The sequence below is a fragment of the Neolamprologus multifasciatus genome, chromosome 5, assembly GCF_963576455.1.
Source record: "Neolamprologus multifasciatus chromosome 5, fNeoMul1.2, whole genome shotgun sequence".
NCBI lineage: Eukaryota > Metazoa > Chordata > Actinopteri > Cichliformes > Cichlidae > Neolamprologus > Neolamprologus multifasciatus.
Window position 1 is genome coordinate 21,763,548 of NC_140443.1, and position 23,818 is coordinate 21,787,365.

Sequence of the window (23,818 nt, forward strand, 5' to 3'; positions counted from 1 at the left end):
TATACTGGATTTCATCTTCACTGGTAAGGTCTGGGAAAGAAGGACCCTCAAGCTTATACACATGTGTTCTAGTGCTAACAGGGTGACTAGAACTAGCAGTAATGGGTACCGAAGGTTTTTGTGCATGCAAACCATCAGATGTAGCTGGTTGCGGCTTTACAGGAGGGTGCTGCCTTGGTTCTAGGATGCAAACGAGAGGTTGAGCGGGGTCTTCATCTAGGAACAGCAGGTTGAACACATGAAATCTGGTGGGGACCTTGCAGTGGTGTGGCCAGGAAATTAAAAGGAGACTCATCTGGTGTAGGAACAACTGGTCTCGGCAAACCACTTGAAGGAACTGCAGCATCTAATATTGTTGAAGTAGGGAAAGGAGGGCTGGCAGCCGGAACTGCACCAGAGTGACGGCTAACTGATTGTTATTGACATGTTGCTGGATCAATCACTGGCAACTGCTCATGTTGCTGATGTGTTTGAGGAATGACTTGTAAACCGCATACAGAGGATTTGCTTTCATCAGATGAGACAGTGTGAATTGAAGATCTGGAGGAACTGCGAGAATGGGGAGGAGATAATTGAATCACGAGTTGCCTAATCTCCCTCATCGTCATCAGGAGTTCCCTCATCACCTCATCTTGGTTAGTAGGTAAAGGAGCAGGGCATGTCTCTGGTTGGCCCCCTGACTCTTCATTAGGATCCTACAGCCCGTGTGTGTCTGTGTCACTATGCTGGCATTCTGTTTGACTCTCTATATCACATCTAGCACTTATACTTCCGGGGTACTGAACGTCATACTGCTGCAGGTGGGTAGGAGGTCGCCTTTCACGACCGGAATGTCTCAAATCTTAAGTCAGTGGCTGCTGTGAATCCATGATGATAACACTGCTCCGGCTCGAATGACCATGTTTTGGAGGAAAGAAGGCTCAGGATTTAAGTAGTCATCATCATGGGCTCATCCGATTAGAATGAGAATAAGCAGTCATCAATCATTCACAGGGTTGTCCTTTTATTCTCAAATCAGTAAAGGAAAGACACACATGGACTGCTATCTCTGAAAGGAAATAAAGTATGATTTAACCTCTTAAGCCCCAAGCCTAACTGATCTCCTGCCTTTTGCCCCCGTATCAGGGGGCGTTGGGGCTTAAGAGGTTAAGTAACTCAAAATAATACATGAACTCAGGAGACTCAAACAGAAACTCACCTCAGCTGCCACCCCATGTGGGAGTGAAGAAAGAGTGAGCTGTAGATGAGTACAGTCCTTATATAAAGAGTGACAGGTGAGTGCAATTAAGGGCAAGCACCACACCCAATCAAAGGTGAGGAAAAGAAACAAGGTGCATCTGGTCAAGTGAATGTGCTGAAAGGTGATTATTTACAACACTGTGCATAAATGAATGCCTGCAAACCTCAATGGACTGAAAATTTAAATTTAAAAAAAGAAGAAGAGTGGGCTGAAATTCCTCTACGACAAAACGAGAGCCTGATTACAGAAAACAGTTACTTCAACTTATGGCTGCTGAAGGTGGCTCTACAAACGGTGGACTCATGAGGTGCACTTTGTTTTTGTACTTCCTTTTTCACATGACAGTATATTTCCCCTTTCATTGCAGATTTAGGAATTATTCCATATGTTTTGTGATGTATGAGTTATGCACATATATCTATTTCTGAGGAGTCCAGCTGCAGCACACTTGACAAGCGTTAATCTAAGTAGCTCTTGCTGGCTCAAGCATGTGTTTAAAGAGTAGCAATAGTCTGATTTAGAGGAAATGAACGCACTTATGACCATCTCTATTTCTTTTGGATAAGATTGAACCGATCTTGCTGAGTTGCCAGAGTTGAACAATTAAAATCATGTCAGCTACTGCATGTTGTTTAGCAGGGGTATCTCAGAGGACAAATAAACCTTTAATTTTTTTAATGAATTTGATTAATGCTTTGGGACCTCTTTGACCAAACAGATATCATTGTGGAACAGTGTCCTCTCCTGGTTGGAGCCTGTCACAGCAAGACATTTGTCACGTGGACATAGAGGCAGGTGTAACAGTGAAGTGTAGTGAGGTGGAGGAGTTGAAATACCTGTGGTCAACAATCCAAGATAAATGACAGTGCACAAGACAGGTGAGTGCAGAACAAGAAGAGAGTGCAGGCAGGGTGGAGTAGGCTGGAGACGACTGTCAGGGGTGATTTGTGACAGAAGAATAGCAGCAAGAGAGAAAGTAGCTTACAAGGTGGTAGTGAGACCTGCTGCCATGTATGGTTTACTGAGAAAAGGACTGAAAGTTGAGTTGAAGATGATAAGATTTTTACTAGGAGTGACCATAATGAACAGGATTGGAGCATCAGAGGGACAGGTCAGGTTGAGCAGCTTGGAAACAAAGTCAGAGACGGGGATTGTGGATGTACTGGACAAAGCATGTTGACTATGAAGCTGCCAGAGAAGAAAAACAAAGACAGCTAAGATTCAGGGATGTGGAGAAGAGTTGGTGTGACAAAGGAAAATGCCAGGGTGAAATGGTGCTGTGTAAGCAGCCAAAAGAAGAAGAAGAAGAAGAAGCTGTACGTATGTGGCAATGAAGCCTATCAGTTCCCGCTCCCAGTTGATGAGACAGATCATTCAGAAAATGGGTTTATTCGTAATACAGCAGGATTTTGGTTTCTTACATCACATACAGATGTCTCCATGCATTCAGCATTGAAACATGGTCTTCAACATTTTTTTAAATCTACTTGTGTAACTATAACGGTACAGAATGAATCATCAGAATCTTTTTTTTCTCTGCACTGATTGTTTCACAGACACAGTCTACATCAAAGTTTCTTTAAACCCCAAAGAGAACTGAAGAAATCTACCACCAAATATGAATCAAGTATACGGGCAAAAATCAAAAAAACACATTATACGACGAAATCTTTGCCTTACCATAGTGAGCTGTGGTGCGAAACCTGCCGTTAGAGGGCAATAAGGAATAAATCATTCTTTACTGGTAAGTATGAAACCAAACTCTGAAAATCAATCGGAATATAAGGCCACGAAAACCAAAGGATCTAACTCATGGTTACAACAGATGTTGGATATGTGCTGATAAGTTGGTAGGGCGGATGCACAGCGTGTTGCACTGTGACTGGTATATGAGTGGCAGCAGTACCCATGTGTGGCACTAAGGAATCGTTTCATTGACAGGAGTCTGCGGATTCTGCTGGTATCAGTGGCGACGCCGCAATCCCGTCTGCTGTTCGGAAAGTTGGTTGTTTGTGAATTTCTGCAAACTACAACATCGACATACTAATCCGGTTACCCTGCTTCGTTTTGCATGACTTATGCAGATACATCACTGAAATGATGGCATGTCAGATAAACATCATTACAGCCACTTATAGATTCATCAACAATATTCACATTCAGTAATACGGAGTTATCAGTTACAGCATCGTCCCCGTCCCCAATCCCCCCGTCCCCCCCCCGGTATGCAAATTAGACACAAAAAATTAAAAAATTAAAAAAAAAAAAAAATCCACACAAGCAAGAGCAACCTGACGCAGTTCGAGTACTCGTACAGACAAGCAGCACAGGCCATCTGTGCTGAGTTAATGTGCTATATGCTGTTTTCACATCTAAAAAGACCGTAAAGCTGACTAGTCGCTTTTTTTGTTGGCTTTTTTTTTTGTTGTTGTTGTTCTGAGCAAATGTTGCCACCAACTGCACTAAAAGTGGTGATTTCAGATAGTTTTGTGCATCCTACTGTAAACGGCGCGAGAACAGGTTGAGGGGAGAAAACATACAATTAACATCTATGCGGTTCTCTGGATGGAGAAGTACTCAACAGTGGTGGCAGGATGCATGCAGGTGAGGCAACTGAGAAAGAGTGTTGTGCGTTTTAAAATATCTAAAAAGGGCGGCTTCGACGCTTTAGGTTGCCACACGGGGAGTAGAAACATGGCACAGATATCAAAAGACGTCAGAGAGCTGCTTGGGATAATACTGTCTAGGCTGCGGAGTTCAAGTACACGCAAAGCAATCATATTAGTTATTGTGACATGAATCTGCCAGATGTGACTGTTCTCAAACATGGCTCTGGAACTTTGTAGGAAAAGACATAAAAAACAACAAAAACAAGAAGAAGAAAAAACAGGACGTGGAGTTCCTTTCATGGACCACTGACAACGGAAAACATATATCAACAAAGTCAGATTGGACTCGTTGCTGGAGTCCCATGTGACTCGACACAGCACCTAGAGACTAACATACAGTACATTATATACCTAAAGACGATTGGTGGACAAGAGGTGGACGGAGGAAAAGCAAGTGCCTGCTGTGATTGCTTATTGTTAGTGTGCATGTGTGTCTCTGTGTGTGTGTCTGTGAGTGAGTGGTTAGATACGAACATGAGAATGTGGTTTTTTTTATAACCACAGAAAACCAGAAGGACCAGACCAAAAATCTAAATCTGACACCCCGCCGCCCCCACCCAAGACCCAGAATCTTTTATCAATCAAAAACCTCGGTGCTCAACCCGCACCCTCATCCCTAAAAAGAAATAAAAAGTAGGTATGGGTGTGGTCGCTGGATGCTTTCTTCCAGTTTTCTTCTTACTTCTTGTTCTTGAGTTGATTGGCCAGCCAATCGAGGCCCTCGTAGAGGCCATCGCCGCTGGTGGCGCAGGTGGCCTGGATGTACCAGTTGCGATGACGCAGAGAGTGCAAGCCCAACTTGTCTGTGATCTCTGCGGCATTCATGGCGTTTGGTAAGTCCTGTCAAAGAGCAGACGGGTCAGTGAAGAGAGAAAATTGCGCTTTCCATCTCTGTGTGGATGAATTTTCTGCATGTTTTATTTTGACTGGAGTATTATTATTACTACTTTGCAATACTCCAGTGTTTTCACAGGAGCTTTAGAGAGTAGTATTAGTAGTTATTCTCTAAGTCTTCTTCTTTCATAGGAGTATTAGAGAGTAACTTTTCTGTAGTAGAGTCTAAGAGTAGTCCTGTGAAAACACAGGAATATTAGAGCTCTTTAACAGAGCATAACAATAGTATTATAACATATAATAATAGTATTATTACAGAGTAACTAATCTCTAAACTGCTCTATAATATTCCTGCTTCAATAGATAGTCTTAAGACTACTCTCTAATATTAGAGCTTAGAAAGTAACTGCTCCCTAATACTCCTGTGAAAACCCTTCTCGATGTGAAATATCACATGATGTTAATTATAAGTCTGCACCTAAATATCACTGACCTCACTAATGTGACTAGTAACATCTGTGATTAACCATAAGTTCATGTCACAATGACTGTTTTACTACCTTTTTACTACCCTGGTAATGATTACAACTCACACTATAATTTAATGCCATCTAATTTCCAGAACTGCTTTAAAATTACACAGATAAGGAAGCTGGTATTTAGGGGCTCACCCTCTGCTATGAGCCTGCTATGTGTATGAATATACATAACACTAGATTCTCTTGCCTGTTTATTAGCAAACACGAGGAGCACGGCATCCCTCAGCTCGTCCTCAGCCAGCATCCTCATCAGCTCCTCTCGCGCTTCGTTCACACGCTCTCTGTCATTACTGTCCACCACAAAGATTAGACCTGCAGCGGCAAGTGTAAGAAACAAAATAAACCATTTGCATTAGAAGAAGAGAAAAGCGCTTACGTCGCTGTGACCCTCTGATTAGCTTCACTCACCCTGCGTGTTTTGAAAGTAGTGTCTCCAGAGAGGACGGATCTTGTCCTGCCCACCCACGTCCCACACAGTGAAGCTGATGTTCTTGTATTCCACTGTCTCCACGTTAAACCCTGAAATAAGAGGCCACACAGTGCGTGAAGCAAAACATCATATCCACTGTTGGCTGACGCGAGTAGAAAGCTGGTTCCACATACCGATTGTTGGGATTGTAGTGACTATTTCCCCCAGTTTGAGCTTATAGAGGATCGTTGTTTTTCCAGCAGCATCAAGCCCCACCATCAAGATCCTCATCTCTTTCTTCCCTATGAGGCTCTTCAGCAAATTCCCAAAAATGTTCCCCATGATTCAGACGATGTTCCTAAACGTCAGTTTAAGTGCTTGAGGCCTTTCTGCAAAGTGTCAGTTGTCCAGCGGGGATTGATTTTTTTTTTTAGGAGGGCTGAAAAGAAACAGACATTGAGAAGCAATCATGCTGGTCTTAATTATTAACATGCTGGAATGAGACAGAATGATTAACGAGCCAAACTGTCAAATCTGTTAAATTACAATCCAGTAAATACTCTGGCTCACTCCTCCTCTCACCTCTCAAACGCTAAAATGACAAAATCAAGCCAGAGAAATCTCACTTCTACATGCACGCAGCAAGACAGGTGCAAAGCTGTGTTACTCGCCCACAGTCATTATCACAGAGCGGGTGATGGAGATGCCATGACTCCAGGCTTCAGCACAATCTGTTCAGACCCTTTCTGATGCTTTTTTCTCCTTCAAATGTTAGCCTGTAATGGCGCCAAGCCCTTAAAGCACATGAAAAATGTCCTATATTACAGAGCGTGGCTTGAACACATCTATAACAAAGCCATCTGGTCATAAGCAGGGACAAATGACTAAAATTCTCCCTTTAGATTACTTTTACACCGAGTCATATCAGGCACAAATAATGATTTTTAAAAAAGTGAGTGTAAAATCTGTACATCACGAAGGGGAAAGGAGGGACAACCTCAGGGAAAGCAGCAAGAGGAAGGATATTTCTTTCAGGGTGGACACAGCAAGTAGAAATAGTCAAATGACAACTCAAGGGGCAAAAATAACTAAAAATACTCAACACAGGTGGGATTTCTTTTCTAAGGCTGCAAAATATGCTCTGCACACTCCACCTAAGTATTCGAGTAAGGTCACACAAGCCAAAGACGAACAAATCAAATGAAACTATAAAAGGTACTCAAACACTGTTGATTGTATGTTTATTTTTAATGTGGACAAGAGCTGTCCAATGCCTAGTTTTTAATATGTTGTAAGTGCAGTAATTAAACAGTCCTATGCTGACAGCTATTTAGAAAGCGAGTAAACAGGCTCAGTAAGGTGAAATTTAAGACTAGAAAATATAAGTAAATGAGGACTTCCTGCAGCCCTGTCCATGGTGCTGAACACGATCGGCACCCTGCTGCTGTTTCTGACACCAGCTCATCTCCTCATCCAGCTACCGCAGGTTCAAACACGGCATATTTCATTAAATGGTGATCTTAGGTGGGCGAAGGGCCGCGATGTGCCGGTCTGATAGAATTCCTTCAGCTGCCAGTGACTCAGGTTAGCCCGGAATGCTACGTTAGGTAACCCTTACACGGGGCTCCTGTAAAATCTCTCGTCTTTACCCAAGCTTAGTTATCGCACAAAGTCGCGCCTTTCCCCCCGAATTATCGCTTCTATAATAACTCCATTTATCAGTCTAGTTTGTTTCAATCGCGGAATCAATTAGACGTGACGGTAGCTAGCGTGCTGATCCGCCCCATTCATCCATCCGTCCGCTCATCACCTCAGCGGGCATCCGGCTGCTAGCGAGCCGTCACTCGCTGTTACCCGGACGGAGTATCCGGGTAACAACTAGCCTAATACATCCCCCACCGGACAGACATCTGCTCCACTACAGTTTCATCACCTGCCGGGAACTACGTGGATTTTTGTCGTGCTGATGGTGGAGCCAGTATCCTCACTTACCTTAGCCGAGCAGTCCTCTACTATCAACGTCTCACGACACTTTCCGAGAGAAGCGACTCAGCAGCAAGCGGGATCTCGCGAGAGCAGGTGTCACTTCAACAGTACAATACGACCAAAAGGTTGTAAAGACTCTTCTCTCTGTTTTTCTTTTCTTTTAAAAACAAAACCAGGTTGTCTGTAAGATTATTATAGTTAACTAAAACGTCACGTAAAAGAGCGAACCGTGAATTTTAGTTAGCATTTTGGTTAACTGAAATAAAAATAGAAACTAGACTGAAACACAAAAAACGGGAACTCTGTGAAAGGATGCTGAGCAAGCTACTCAACACTAATAAACATTTAAAAATGTATAGGGAAGCTGTCCTTTATTTTACTCTTTAGCAAATGGGTTGTCTGAACCTTAATCATGAGGCTTTGAGATGTCTATGACTGAGATCTCGATTCAGTAAATTCTTTAATGGGTTATCTATTCTAAACTACTGAAATCTTGCCCCTGGCAAACAGCCTTTAATAATTAAAAAGGTTAAAACTAACAACAAAACCAATACAAACAGCTAAATGACAAAGAAGTAAAGGAAGTAAAGAGGATTTAAAAAAAAAAAAAAGGAAGTGAGGAGTGAAAACAGATAGATACAGACTTTATTAATGCCACACTGGGGAAATTCACTTGTTACAACAGTACAGGGGTCAGAAAGAAAAAGTGAATAAGATATATTTTAGAAACAATAAAAACCTTGGGTCTTGAGCATTATTGAGAGGGCTGTGGACAGCCAGGGTCTCCTGTGTGTCTCCCTGTCCACCTCTGGCTCTCAGTGGGGGGAGTTTTTGCAGTCTCTCACCCTCATTTTCAAGTGTTTCATGACAAGCACTCATTGACACTCCCCTTCTCTCTCTCTCTCTCTCTCTCTCTCTCTCACACACACACACACACACACGTATGCACACACTGTAACATGCTTCTTAAGGAGCTGCTTGGAGCTTCCAGTGTTTTGCAGGGGGTGAAATAAAATAAGAATCCTTATTACACATAGCGTTCTACCTTACTTCATGCTTGGTTGAGTTGGTTAAATGAGGTCACTCATTTAAATGAGCCAGTTTATGGAAAAACAACTGTATAGATATGCAGTGCTTTTAAATCAATGGGCAATCTTTTGGATCTTTGAAATCTTAAGTCATGTAAATAGTCTGAAACATGAATGAGACATAAATTTACACTGCACACCATGGAAAAACAACCAGCTGCTCCATGTATGAAAAAGTCCAAAAGTTGGGGTCCTTATTAGGATTAAATGCAAAAATCTGACATGTCAGAGCAGGAAAACTGCACTAACACCAACAGCAGTCACAGTCAGTTTAGGTTTAACATTTTTAGGGTCTCAGTGTTGTTCCTCACTGAGGTAAAATATACAGAAAAGAGGCTTCGTCAGTGTTATTAATTACACCTATGCTCTTCATTTTATCACCAGTGCCTCGAGGGCCTATCAGCTGCCCAGTTTCTCAGACACCCACATCACAGTGTGCTGTAACACATGGGAATTTCTAAACATTTCCCAGATGCCACAAAACCCACCATTGCCCCAGTTCAGGGAATACTCTTTTAAAGTGGTTTAGTTTGTGGAGATCCTATTAAGCATAAATGCATTCAATTACATAAACTATAGATGTATAATCTTTACTGAAATAACAAACCTGTTTTTAACTCAATTAAAACAATGTTGATTGGGGTTAAGTAAATGTTTTCTTCTTACTATTTTAGTTTATCTTGATTTTGCAAAGTACGACAAAAACATATCAGTTCCTGAACAGTAGAGTTTGAAAGTTTTGTTGTAGCATAAGAGGAAAACCTAGCACCTAGAGACAACAGGGAGTGGGGGAGGAGTGCAAGACTGGTGGAGATCAGTAAAATATGCAGGGCAGAGACTATGAAGAGCTTTAAATGTTATCATGAGTATTTCATAGTTAATTTGTTGTGATACAGGCAGCCAGTGTGGTTGATTAAGCAGACATGTGGCATTTTCTGCTGACTTTGGGAGTTCAATGATCAGTAGAATTCGATAAAAAGTTTGCATGAATGAATGAAGTTTATAGTATGTTTATGGGCCTCCACCGTTGTGTTGTTGAGACCAGACTGAGTTCATGATGTTGGGACTGTCTGTTGCAGAACTCATGGTTCTTTTTCATGAAGACAACTTTTTATAACAGGCTGTGTGCTGAAAGTCATGGACATACTGTAGAAAGAATTTGTGACCAATCAGACTGCTCCCTGATGGTACTACATAACACATAGAAGTATTCTTGTTTATGACAACACTGAAATTGTGAATAATCCGTTGCATTACACTAATGCGCAAGCAAAAAATTAAACATGTAATGTAGCACATGCAATTGTTTTAATGGAGCTAGAGCATTTTTAGGACAGGTTCACACAACAGTCACAATAACAAGTGCTGAGAAAACAACTTCTTAAACCAGCTCAGCAGGTTCACCCAGAGACAACTAAAAGCTACAGATTTACTTCAATTATTTTGAATGAGTCAATCACCATCAGCTTCAGCATGGGTGCAACTGTAAATGAAAGAAATCCAAGTGCCACTGTGCCCGACACAATGTTACATAAAACTTCTGTTATGTGCAAAATTACTTGGTTTTCAGGAAATGGTTGAAATTGTTTTTCAGAACTTAGTAACACTTGTGCAATACTTCCCTGCACAGATGGGGAACAAAGTAAAGCATTTGTTGCGTAACAGTAACATGGCAAATGATCATTGTGGACTGCATAAACGAGAGGAAGTAGTTTAGCATAAATCAACCTGATTTATCATGTAGTACCACGACGCATAATGGCAAATCAGAACATTTTCACCACCATTGTAGTTCACAGTCAAATAATTAGATTTTGGTCTCTGGATATGACTAAGCCACATGGTGCTTCATCCCGGCATGCGGTGTCACAAGAATCACATAGCAAGCAAGACTAGATGTTTGTTTTAGTTAACACCAGAGCTAAATACTATAATTAACTCCTCTGCACGCAAAACTATCCTTTGTCTAACACATGAGCATGTGGCACAAATACTGCAATCTGGGACAGTGTACTTGCAGAGAACCTGAATTAAATGTGTATAGATTGAAGGCCATTTCTTTAAAATTTGCTTTGAGAACTGGCAGCACTTAAGGAAGACATAAAAATACTAATGAAATGAAACACAACAGATTTGCGATACAAATAATCAATTTGGCATGCATGACTATGACTATATGGGGTGGCACAGAGAGACTGACATAATTAAAATGTTGGATGTTTTGACCAGTTGTACCTGAATTTATACCATTTCACATTTTCTTTACGTTAAAGATGTAATTATGTCTCACAGCGCAGTACAACATTTCTGGATATTTGTCTATTCATTCATTTGTATTTTACTGCACGTGATTTTCTGTCCCCTTTAAAGTTACAGTGTGTAAAATCTCACCAGTGGATGTCAGTAGACTGCAGTCAAATAATTTTGGTTTTCTTGCCCCTCCTTCAAGTGCATAATGGTAGCTACACTAGGTGCTGTACTACAAATAATTCTGGTGACTGTATATTGCCAGCCTGCTGTTTACCTCAGCAGTCAATACGCTGGGTGAAAAGCGTCCACGTCTATTTACGCTGGAGGAGGCTGTAAAACTTTATGAAAGACGTTTAACATGATTGATGAGTCAGTAAAGCTCATTTCTGTCTGATGACAGTGATACCGAGGTGAATTGTTAAGGATATTATTTTAACACTTTTTTTTTTTTTGTCAGAAAGTGTTGCTGTTAGCTGCTGTTAGCCAGCGTTAGTGAAACTTACTTTGAAGTGGAGATAACATTGTTGGACTCTGAAACACCAAATAAACTCTCATACAATGTGAGAATGTAATAAAACTGTTTATCGGAAGGAAAGTGTGATTCTTAGGACACTTGAGTCTAACATTAGTCGGCATAATTTTATCTTATATGCAACTATTGCTGTTGTTTGGTCGGCTCGTTGTCAGCTGTCCTTAGAGGGTGGGGTCACATGTCAGCTGCTGACAAGCATGTTCGTACATATTTTCAGGAAATGAGGCTTGAGGAGGAGAGGTGGTGGAGATGAGGGAGGGGAGACACAATAAAAAAGAGATTGTGAAAAAACACATGTACAAATGTTAAATGGTTATATGTAGCTTGAAATATCAATTTATGATCTTTAAATTACAAAGGTGACTCTGTTCATATGGATGAGGCTGCTGGCAGGGTTTTCGCTAATGTGTCAGGAGTATTGAAACAGTTGAGACGCATTTTTTCTAAACACAGCATCTCTGTGGTTTTCAAACCCCAAAACAAGCTGTGCCAAAAACTGGTCCACCCCAAGGATCGGGTCCCCCAGGACAAACAGAGTAATATAGTGTAAGCTGTTAAGTGCCACGAGGGTTGCCACGATTTATACATGGGAAAAACCAAACAACCTCTGGCTAAGCGGATGGCACAACACACAAGAGCTAACTCGTCAGGCCAAAACTCCGCAGTCTATTTACACCTACAGGCCAGTAGACACTCAGTGATGAGGATGTACACATCCTGGACAGGGAGGAATGCTGGTTTGAGTGGGGAGTCAAGGAGGCCACGTGAAAAGGGAAAGACCATTTCTGAATGGAGGAGGGGGCCTGAGGGTAGATATTTCACCATCTTACAGTGTTGTGATTGCAGCCATTCCCCAACTTTCTGAACGGTACTCATAGCCATTTGTCAGTGGTCACTGATCAATGCAATGGTCATGACAATATGGATATTATTGATCAAGAAACTGACTTCACAGCCCATTGTTCGTTAGTGTTGCTAGTTTCATTCAATATGTAAATGTATTGTTTATAAGGTTGGGGAAATGTGCAGTCAGCTGATACTGAAGGAGTCACTTGGATGAATGACCTAACACTTCTTCTCCCACTAAAAACGCTACGTCCAGATGAACAGAATGAACTAGTACATGGCCGGTCTTTAGCCACATATGTAAAATATTAAGCAGAACATGGATGTCCATCTTGTATTCAAGATGGCAAAGCAACATCACAACCCAGTTCCCGCTCCCATGTGTAATTTCAATTTTCTGGAAGACGTAATTACACACATCAGTGTGTGTTTATGACTACAACATTAATTTCTTTTCTATTAAATAACCTAAAAATTACTCACTGTACCTTTAAGAGCGGGGCATCTTAGAAAAAAAGAAAACTGATGATCAGTTGACCATTGGTTGAGAAATCAAATATAATGCTGTTCTTCAGAAAAACAACAAAACAAAGACTTTCTAGAATATTTCTAATACGATACATTATTTTACATCACTTCCGGACTAAAGCTGGGTACTACCCATCACCCTTACGTTTCCTGCAGTCTAAACCGGAGGGCATAGGGAGACTAGCATCGACGTGGCGTCTGTAGCGGAGGGGTGTTTGCTCCTCAGCACGCCGACTTTCTCCAGCATGGAGCAGCCACACAGTGAAGGAGGAGAGCCGTGCAGAAGCTGCGCAGCACCGCCCCCCAGCGCCTCTGCAGAGTTTCCGCTTGACACCCACGGCAGCCTGATGGGATGCATGCGGAATGTTTGAGGCGGGCTCTTTTGGAGGACCCAGGTGTTGGGACTTCGTCCAGCAGCAGGGCTTATCGCTACAGTGTTACAACACATCAGCATTACCTGGCGCTGAGCCACTTTGGACGCAGAGGTCGACGGGCACGGCTCTCTCACTCTCTTTCGCTCTGCTGATGAGTGGAGAAGACTCCTACACGGAAGTTGTTGTTGTCGGATGGCATCTCTTTCCCAGAAGTTTACAATGAGGACGGGCATCTTTCTGCTCCTTCTCGCAGTCTTCACCTGTGGACTCGCGCAGGTAGACCACGATGACGCCCCCGAGGAGCTGCAGGTGGAGACCTTGGTGAGTATTACAATGCAATAGCAGCAGCTCTAACACAACTGCAGCCACAAAGATGCATGAGTGTTAACAGCTAACTCTTCTGACCAAAGGTGAAACCCGAAACTTGCTCCATGCTTTCCAGAATGGGAGACACGCTGCAGATCCACTACACGGTGAGTCCACGGCTGCTGATGTGTATCGCTTCACTGAGATTTGCAAGGAGAGAAGCTGAGTGCGTGCGCGGTTCTTGTCTATGTGGCACCGTCTGCGTGAACCATGTGGACCTGCGCTGTGTTTGTGCATTTTCGTACACACGTGAATAAAACAAAGGCTTTGCCGCGAACTGAACGGCTCTGATCGTCAGCTAGTGCTTCACTGTGTGCTTTAAATGTGGTTTTATGTTGAGATCCACTCTGATTTTACTGTGTAACGATGGGGCGGTGCAACACGTCAGCAGTAGCAGTACCAAGACCACAGCTCGTAGTTTTGCCACTCAACCTGAATATAGAAACTTACTGATTAATTATATAGATTTCAAGTGGCTAAAAATATGTAAAATCGGCTTTTTAAAGTACATAATTTTGCCATTACAACCCAGAAGTCCAAATTTAACTGCTGCAATTCTTTTTTTCATCTGGAGTAATAATTAATATAAAAATTAGTTAGTTTGCTGATGCCTCACAGGGAATTCTGGGTTCACATCCAGTGTGTGCGGCATTTGCATTTTCTCTCTATGTACTCATACTTCCTCCCACAGTCCACAGGCAAACGTGTTAATTAATGCTACCAGTGCTGATGCATAACATCCGCAGTGGGACACATGGCTGCAACAAACTTTACATGGTCTTGACTTTGTGTCAGTTTATCAAAATCCCATTACTTCTATCTCTGAGATCACTGTCCTCTGCTCCTCCAACACAGCAGTTGGTCAAGTGGTGACTTTAAACTGGCCCCTAGGTGTGAATGTGAATGGTCATCTGTCTCTCTGTATTAGCTCTGTGATAGACTGCCAACCTATCCAAGGTGCGTTCAGCCCTCCCTGCCATCTTGAATTAGATAAGTGGAAGAAATGGATGAATAGATAATAAAAAATACAGATAATAAGAAAAAATATTATTTATATAGAACTTTAAAAAAAATCTTGTGCTTCAAAGGTGGCAACAATTCACAATAAACGTCGAAAAAGACAAATAATAAAATCACAAAAACTAGAAACTGTAAGCATCACTGTTATACCCATAAAAATAAAACTGTATACAACAAGAAATTAGACAATTTGAATAGAGAATAAAACATTTGCTACGCTGTTACACCCTAAGTACTCAGTTTAGGCAGATGAAAAACATGTTTATTTGTTATGAATCTTTAAACTTACATTTTTTTGCACCTCTCTAGTTCACCTGGTGTTAAAAAGACATTCATTAAAGGTTCAATTAGACTCTGAGTGCTTTTTAATTGTTAATTAACGCTTCATGATTTAGCTCTTTGTGGACTCAAGTGACACAGATGGCACAGGATTGCTTAAATGAAAGTGTGTTCAAAGAATCTGCTGAAGGGAAATATTTTGGTCATATCTGACTCATATTTGGTCATTCCTTTTCCAACATTTATATTATAAAAACTGATATATGGTGGGGTTTTTTGCAGAAAGTTGCATAAAAGCTTTATATATTTATTAGATAACCAGCTGGAGCTACAGTAGCTTTGCTTAGCTGGAAACAGAAATAAGAGCTAGTTTGTTTTGTCAGAAGTAACAAAATTTGCTTGTAACATCTGTAAGTGATGGGTTGTGGATGTGTAGAAAACTGGAAGGCAGATTTTGTTCCATTAGCTCCCTCCTGGTTCCCGTCTTAGTGCCAAGATAATCCAACCACAGACATGCCTGGCAATCAGTCTTTTCATCTAACTCTTAGCAAGACAGTGAATTACAAAACTGTCAGGACCTTCCTTTAAAGGTGTAAGCGCTGTGGCTTATTTTCCCAGACATGAATTAAGACGAGTGCTAGACGAAGAACTTTTTGCAATAGAGAAGTTAATTATAAATCTTTTCAGGGTTGGCATAGACTTAATCCACGTCTGAGAAACTCACCAAGTGAGTTTGTCTTCTTATTGCATCAATAACTCTCTCTCTCTCACACACACACACACACACACACACACACACACACACACACACACACCTATATATATATATATATATATATATATATATATATATATATATATATATATATATATATATATATATATATATATATATATATATATATACTTCAGGTTTTCTGCAAATTTTGAATGACTTCTTGTATTTATCTTTAAAGCTATAAATGTGTTTTGTGGTTAAAAAGCCAGTGTCTCACACTTTTTCACACTTCTTTAAACTCAAACCCGCCACTGTAAAATATGCACCCACTGAAATCTCTCAGCATTTTTTAAAAATTCTCAGCACCACCTCACTCCTCCTGTTGAATGTTTTCAGGGTAAACTGATGGATGGAAAGGTGATTGACACATCTCTATCCCGGGATCCTCTTGTTGTCGAGCTGGGGAAGAGGACAGTCATCGCTGGTAAGTTAACAAATGACAATCCTTAAGAGCAGCTCTGTCAGACTGATTAGCTTATATTACATAATTAGTGGTGGGCGTGCTTTTTATACCGATCGAACGTCTCTGTACAAATTTCACATCAGGTCTGGAGCAAAGCTTGATTGGCATCTGTGAAGGGTAAGTGAATAGCAAACCAGTTAATTCACGATGCATGCCGTCACAAATCAGAAATACCAAAGTGGATAGTTTTGAAGTGAATCTGAGGAATGCTTCCTGTATGTTTCTGTTCTCTCATTCAGGCAGAAAATCAAAGCCACTATTCCCTCTCACCTCGCATATGGAAAGAAAGGTTACCCTCCAACAATTCCAGGTACTAGACTAGAAATATCCTACAGCGCATGGCAGCGTGACAAATATAAAATCAATATCATATTTCCATATGTATATATAATATAAAGGCAAATTTGGAAAGCCCTATGGGTGTCAAATCCAGCGAAGTCTGTTCCAGGCCTAAAGCTTTAGGTGATCTACTAAAAAAAATGTTGAGTGGATGACAGATGAATGACAAAACAGCAAAAGCAACTGTTTCCATGACGGAGATTCAAGAGTCTTTATTATAATTATGCAAGCATAACAAAATTAAGACAATACTCCCTCACGTGATGCAAAAACTTCTGACAGAAATATAAATACAAAATACAGTATTTAAACATGAAATATATACTGACCCGTATTAAAAAGTAAAAAGTTTATACATAGTTATGACTACAAGATGACAGGTCATACAAAGTTTGATTAAAGAATTAATGATTTACAGGAATCACATTTCTGCAGCGACGTGCCCACACTCTCTGGCACCATCATCAAAACACCATAAAAAGAGATCATTTGTCCAGTAAAATATATGTAGATAAACACTTGACAAATTAAAGGAAAAAAGTATAGGAGGCATCTTAGTAAGCTGCTGTTCCACCACACATCTGAATACCAGGTTTCTAAGATGTACTTTTATTACCCATCAGCCATAATAGGCTGATGGGGTATAGTCGTCACACTGTTGGGCAGCTAAATTTGTGAATGCCATAACTCATGAACTGACCATCGGTGGTCTGTTTCAGTGAGATTTAGTAACTGAAGGCCTTCATCATCACAGTAGAAGTGTTTTACCATAAGATAAAGGCGATCACTCGTGGCTTTTCTTTCAGCTTACTATCACCTCAAGAATATATCAAGAATAAAAGATCTGATGTCTCAACAGGACCTGGAAAAACTAGTCCATGCATTCATCTTTAGTAGGCTTGACATCTTTACAGGTCTACCTAAAAAATCAGTCAGACAACTACAGCTCATTCAGAACTCTGCTGCTCGAGTCCTCACTAAGACCAAAAAAGTGGACCACATCAGTCCAGCTCTGAGGTCTTTACACTGGCTGCCTGTCCGTCAGAGGATAGACTTTAAAGTTCTGATGCTGGTCTATAAAGCTCTGAATGGTTTAGGACCAAAATACATCAGTGACCTCCTGACCCAGTATGAACCTTCCAGATCCCTCAGGTCATCTGGATCCGGTTTTTTATCAGTTCCCAGAGTCAGAACCAGACACGGAGAAGCTGCATTCAGCTTTTATGCTCCGTATATCTGAAACAAACTCCCAGAAAGCCTCAGATCAGCTGAAACACTCAGTTTATTTAAATCCAGGTTGAAGACTCACCTATTCTCAGCTGCATTTGAATAAAAAACCAAATCCACACTTTTAAGCTTAAATTTCAAAACTTACATTTTAACTACTGATTTTATCTACTGTTCTGATTTTACCTGTTTTTTTTTTTTTAATCAATTTTAAATCATGCTTTTTATTTGTTTTTGTTTTTTAATGTCTCTGTAAAGCACTTTGAATCACCTTGTTGTTGAATTGTGCTATGTAAATAAACTTGCCTTGCCTGAGAGAGTCTGATCATGCCCTGAGGATGAGCTGCACCCCCTGTCTAAGCCTTTCTGCTACATGGGGGAAACGATATCTTCTGATGTGTCCTGATTTGATTCTTCCGAGTTCATTTCTGAAAATATATGCAGAGAGGCACTGCGTTGCGTGGAAGCATTTCATTGCATTGTTTTTGTTTCTCCAGTTAACTTTTATATGTTTTCCCCTTTATTTTCTGACTCATGTAACATATAATCATAAACAACAGATATAACCTTTAAGAGATTTTTGCAGAATAATGACTGTGATATGGATCTGTCCTAGGTAATGCTGCTCTGGAGTTCGAGGTGGAGGTGATTTCACTCTCACAGCAGACGCAGTGGCAGAGGATGGTCAACGATGTGTTCCCCCTGGTGTGTTTGGCCCTGGTGCCCACTCTGCTGGGCTTGGTGGGACTTTACCTCTACAAAAAGGCCAGTGCCCAGAAGGCTAGCAAAAAGAAGGCCAAGGATAAGAAGAGCAAGAAGAAATAAGGACAAATCACTGAACTATTTAAATAAATGTTTTTTTAATTGAACTTGTTCTTTATGTTTGTGTTGAATTGAGATGAGATGGATTTAGAGTAGGTCCTTGTTCATTGGTAGTATGCCAAGACTTTAAAGGCTGTTATGTGTTAAGTGACCTCTCAGGACAAACAGAAAATTACAGGTGAAGAACCTGAAACTGACAGTGCTTGTATCTGAACAGGCTGTTTCTAGGAGGTTAGGCTCACACTGTATTCAGATCTCAAATCAAATGTATATGTAGTCCATACAGCATGCCAGCTTCAAACATACATACAGAAGCACTGCCCTGTGTTGATCTGACAGGTGGAAATCATCTTGGGAGCAATTGAGAGAGCAGAGAACAGCGAATACAGTGAAATAGAAAACTGGAGTGTGTGGGTAGGATTAATAAGAAAGGTATTTTAATTTTGAAGTTCAACAGCAAAGACTCACAGGTCAAATATTAGTGTCTAGTGGACACACATCATATCATCATCCAGGGTGTTGGCTGTCATAATCCTGATAAATTTCCTAATAGATTTGTAAGCCTACAGTTCAGTCACTGAAAAGAAAGATCACATTTACTTTATAGCAATACTAATTTGGGCAACTGGTAAGCTGTAAACCAATGGAACAGCAAACTTTTAGATGTTTATTTATTACAAAAAAAACCATAATTTGTTATGTTATTTTGTTAAGTTATTTCACCAGAAGAAGCATAAAGGGACTGTTTAGAAGCACCTGCTTCACATCCTCATGTAACAACAGCGAGTTTAAACCACCTTTTTTTTTTAAATTTAGGCCTCTTTTGTAAGGACCTGCTCATTTGTGTACAGAGAAAGGACAGGAAGCTTCAAAGATGTCCACTGAATAGGCTTATGTATAAAGACACATTAATTAAAAGCCAAATTGTGGTGTGCCACTAGGAGATATTCTCTGCGGTACTGATCATCACCTAATAAGTCCATAAATAAATTTGGACCATTTTTCCTTTTTGAAGATAACTCACATGAAACCCCAAGATCAAGTTGTAAAAAGAGTCATGTGGACCTCAATCTGAATACAGTCATGGAAAATTATTCTAATGTGGTATTATTAGCATTTTCCCTGCTTTTCTTTTGAGCACTACACTGTCCTTTAGGTACAGTGACTCATAATGTCATGTAGCTTTATTGCAACTACACAGCCCATTTTGGTCTAGTTAAACACTGTTTCCTGGAAAAGAAAGAGTGTGCCAGTATAATAATACAATACAATATAATAATAATAATGTAATATAGGAATTTAATACAATTCTGCTGTCAGATTAAGAAAATATCTTCAGGTACTGGTGTTATTATCCATACTGATATTTATATAGTGAACTTAAAGGCCATTTTGCTGTGAACCCCAAGTTTTATATATTCATACATATGTATATATAGAGAGATAATGTGATTCATTTATTTGACTCTCATTTCAATAACAATTAGAACCTGTTGTTTAGCTAGACAAATCCAGTTTTTAACTGGCTTTAGTCGCAGGTGAGCTTGTTTTAACAACCGGTTAGGCCGATGACACCGCCTTTCCCGTTCCAGCATTGCCTTAACTGTTAACTCCGCTCACTCGGGAGACGCGTGGAATTTTATGCGCGTTTTGATATCCCTCCGCGAATTTAATGTTGTTGTTTTTGTTATTTCCCATAAAAATCTATATTTTTGCTTTTGTTTCAGCCTAGTGCACAATAGCCACATTTCTTTTGCAAATATTAAAAAATAAAGCAAGACATCAATGGACTTCGTCGTTTTGTTCGTAACATTTAGAGGGCGGAGCATCCGCACTACTTCTCACGGTGCAACCTCTTCCGGCCCTCTTTCCAGCTTCCCGTGCAACATGGTGAGTGTGTTTCACTGATGGCCGAATCATGAAAACAGAATAAACCTATGTTTTAGTCGACTAGTGGCACATAATTACATTTCTTTGGGTATTTTAATCCCACGTGTAAGTCACAAAACTGAGAGTTGATATTAACTGTCATCCTGGAAGATTAAAAATGAGTTTGGGCCTAATGCTAGCCGTTAGCACGCTAGCCATTTTGTGCATGTGTTCCGTGTGCTAGCAATAACGACGGTGCAGGTTTGGGCTGTAACATAGCTAACAGATGCGGCTAAAAAGAAAAGCCACATCACAGCGATTGACAAAGCAACCAATAAAATATAACAGTTCATGGTTAAAAATGTGTTTTTCAGTAAGCCCCTACCGTGACTTGAGTCAGTCGTACCGTGTAAGAGTGATAGATTGATATATGATTGTACAAAACTCAATGATGATTAAATGTCTCGTGATTGATGGCATTAGTTCATACGTGTGTGGAACTAGATTGCACGTGCATCACGTCAAGTAATAATCTGAGAAATCGTCAGGGAGCTGCTGTTTTTAATATAACAAAGATCTCATTCAGACTAGACTGTCAGTTTCAAGCGACTGCTTTGTGGCCAGTGTTATTAACTGGTGTGGCTGGGTGGTGGTGAAAAGGTTTGAAACCAGTGCTGATGTGGGATTTCTAGGGGAAAGCAGATATATTCTTGTGATTGTTAATTGTTTCCACCTTAACACAGCTGAATTTTTGAGACTGCCTAATGTAGTCTTCTGTTTTAACATTTTACTCAGGTTTACTTTGTCGTTGGTAACCCTGATTATTGTATTTTGGCAGACCAAGAAGAGGAGGAACAACGGTCGTGCTAAGAAGGGCCGTGGGCATGTGCAGCCCATCCGCTGCACCAACTGTGCCCGTTGTGTCCCCAAGGACAAGGCCATCAAGAAGTTTGTGATCAGGAATATCGTGGAGGCGGCAGCCGTGAGAGACATCTCAGAGGCCAGCGTCTTTGACTGTGAGTGTATTGTACTTAATTTCATAAAACCCCCTTTTCATACAGATGATTTGACTCATCTGTACCTTTGTCCACTCTGCAGCATATATTCTGCCCAAGCTCTATGTGAAGCTGCACTACTGTGTCAGCTGTGCCATCCACAGCAAGGTGGTGAGGAACCGCTCCTGTGAGGCCAGGAAAGACCGCACCCCACCACCCAGGTTCAGGCCTGCTGTAAGTACTATTTAAACACAGTTCTTACCTCCTGTTGTGTAGCTCCATTAATAAGTGTTTAGAATTATTTTTGTATAGCACCTTAATTAGGTAGATAATCTCACTACTAATAACAGGAACACAAAAGTATAACTTGAGCAAAGTTCCATCCGTGGTTACACCTGTTTAATCTAAGAATGTTTCTCTTTTACAGGCTGGTGCACCAAGAGCTCCTCCAAAGCCCGTGTAAAGCAGAAATTGAAAATGCTGTAAACCTGACAAATAAATGGAGAAATCTTCACAAAAACATGAACGTGTGAAGCTCATTAATTGAACGATGTTTACTCGTAGGAAAGACAAACTGCTCAAATATTTTATTTGGAATAACTTTTTTTACAGTACAAAACTAACAGTAGCTTAAGATCAAATTATGCAAATGCAAAATTACATATGATACATTTAAAAACGCTCTGCGGTTACTTAAAGCGATATCAGACCACTTGGAGAGCAGGGAAATGCAGGTTAGAAAAACTGAAAAGAACAAAGTTCAACAAGGAAAGTTTAAAAACACGGAATACCACAAAGCTGGAGTTTATTTTTGTAAGTATAGGCTAAAACTGGAGTAGACTGTTTATTTGGTTGTCTTTAAGATTAAAACATAAAGGTGGCTGGGTGTAAGCTGAGGAGCAAACAGCATTGGTACCACATGCATCAGGTTTAAAAGCACATTACCATTGTAGCACACGTGAATTGATGGTGAATTTGCTCTACTAATAATGCAGAACTTGTTACTTAAATATCCAAATTCTGTCAAAGAACTGAACCATTGAATAGAGTAAAACCTTTTTACTTTGAATGTTTTTGTACAATATTTCACTGAAGGTCAACAAAACTGGATACATCAAATATTAAGTTATTTCAGTATTTTTCTTTGGCTAATAAGTAGCATTACCCAAGTCCTTTTGATGAATTAGTATTTAATGGATTGTTGGTAAAAAAGACTGGTTTTGGGCAGGGTCACTGAGTGGTGTGTTGAGGTATACTCAAAACATGGAGCCTCTTGCACTAACACAGCATAAAGTTTCACACTGAAAATTTGAACCGTTTAGACATAAAACACATTTAAGACCTCCAGCTGAAGGCACAGCAGCAACAACCCAATTCACGCACGTCACACCAACTGGAGAAAAGTCACGTGGGCCTAAATGAGAATATACATAGTGTAAGATGATATGAAGTGACACTGCTAGCTTTGGTGTTACTGCAAATGTTTTGTAGATTTTTAGACTCCCAAGAAACTTTCAGATTCTGATTTGCAAACTAACATCAGTCCCAACTTAATTTAACAGTCTGCTCACAAATTAAGGCAAGATGATTAGAATATTAAAGTAACCTGATGAGAAACAAAATTTTAAAATGTGTTTAGGTTGTGTTACTAGAGTGGCAACCAGATCACCTTACTGCGCTTTGACAATAAAGGACTGAAACAATAACCAAACAAATGTAGATCCACTTGTAACAATTAATCCACCATCAAATGAAACAAGCTGAACATTATGTCATGTATTTTCAAAGATCTTCTGCAAAGAGAAGAACATTTGAATATATCAAGGCTTTAATAACAGCGTTATTAAAAGAACAAGAACACCTTGGGGTTTTCTTGTAACTTATACTTTATGTACAAATATATTATTTACTTTATGTTTTCATTTTTTTGCCACTGTAGTAGGGAAAAGTGCTTAACAGTAGGAAACAGTGGTTCTTTGGCTCAGCATTGGGGAAATTATTTGGTGCTTATAGAGAACCACGGTACTGCTGATCTTAAAAACAGTTTAAAAATGATTACTACTGTTTTATTTCTCTTTGTAGAACAAAACATCCAGAAAGCTGTTTAAATATAAGTCAAGATAAAGTTCAGTATTCACAAACACTGACATGACCCAAAATATGCTTAGATCTGACTGTGAAGGTTCTACAGGATGTAATATTTCTTGGGCATCTATTATGAAAATAGGAAATACCAGTTATCACTACAAGGGAAACTTTACTCAATAAGACACTGTCTGAACTAAAACAAACAAACAATGGGATCAAGTTAGTTGATGAATTTGACTAGAGTCACTGTTTTTCCAGTCTTCTTTGCAAATTTCTG

At 40.2% G+C, this 23,818-nt stretch overlaps 3 protein-coding genes across 3 annotated transcripts; 2 read left to right on the forward strand and 1 right to left on the reverse strand.

Annotated features, from left to right (window-relative positions):
- Nucleotides 1-3,462: 3,462 nt before the first annotated feature.
- LOC146518605 (ADP-ribosylation factor 3) lies at nt 3,463-7,810 on the reverse strand. The gene is made up of 5 exons (XM_085158777.1): nt 7,684-7,810; nt 5,886-6,130; nt 5,691-5,801; nt 5,470-5,594; nt 3,463-4,749 (listed from the first exon to the last, which is right to left on the reverse strand). Exons 2-5 carry the CDS (start codon nt 6,031-6,033, stop codon nt 4,588-4,590), a joined length of 546 nt encoding a protein of 181 aa, XP_085014903.1. The 5' UTR covers nt 6,034-6,130; nt 7,684-7,810; the 3' UTR covers nt 3,463-4,587.
- A 5,147-nt stretch (nt 7,811-12,957) lies between these two features.
- fkbp11 (FKBP prolyl isomerase 11) lies at nt 12,958-18,636 on the forward strand. Its single transcript, XM_085158774.1, has 6 exons — nt 12,958-13,616; nt 13,706-13,768; nt 16,075-16,162; nt 16,285-16,318; nt 16,441-16,511; nt 18,384-18,636. Exons 1-6 carry the CDS (start codon nt 13,488-13,490, stop codon nt 18,590-18,592), a joined length of 594 nt encoding a protein of 197 aa, XP_085014900.1. The 5' UTR covers nt 12,958-13,487; the 3' UTR covers nt 18,593-18,636.
- A 1,721-nt stretch (nt 18,637-20,357) lies between these two features.
- LOC146518607 (small ribosomal subunit protein eS26) lies at nt 20,358-21,973 on the forward strand. The gene is made up of 4 exons (XM_085158778.1): nt 20,358-20,479; nt 21,297-21,474; nt 21,557-21,687; nt 21,881-21,973. The coding sequence occupies exons 1-4, from the start codon at nt 20,375-20,377 to the stop codon at nt 21,914-21,916; spliced, it is 450 nt and encodes a 149-aa protein (XP_085014904.1). The 5' UTR covers nt 20,358-20,374; the 3' UTR covers nt 21,917-21,973.
- Nucleotides 21,974-23,818: the final 1,845 nt, after the last annotated feature.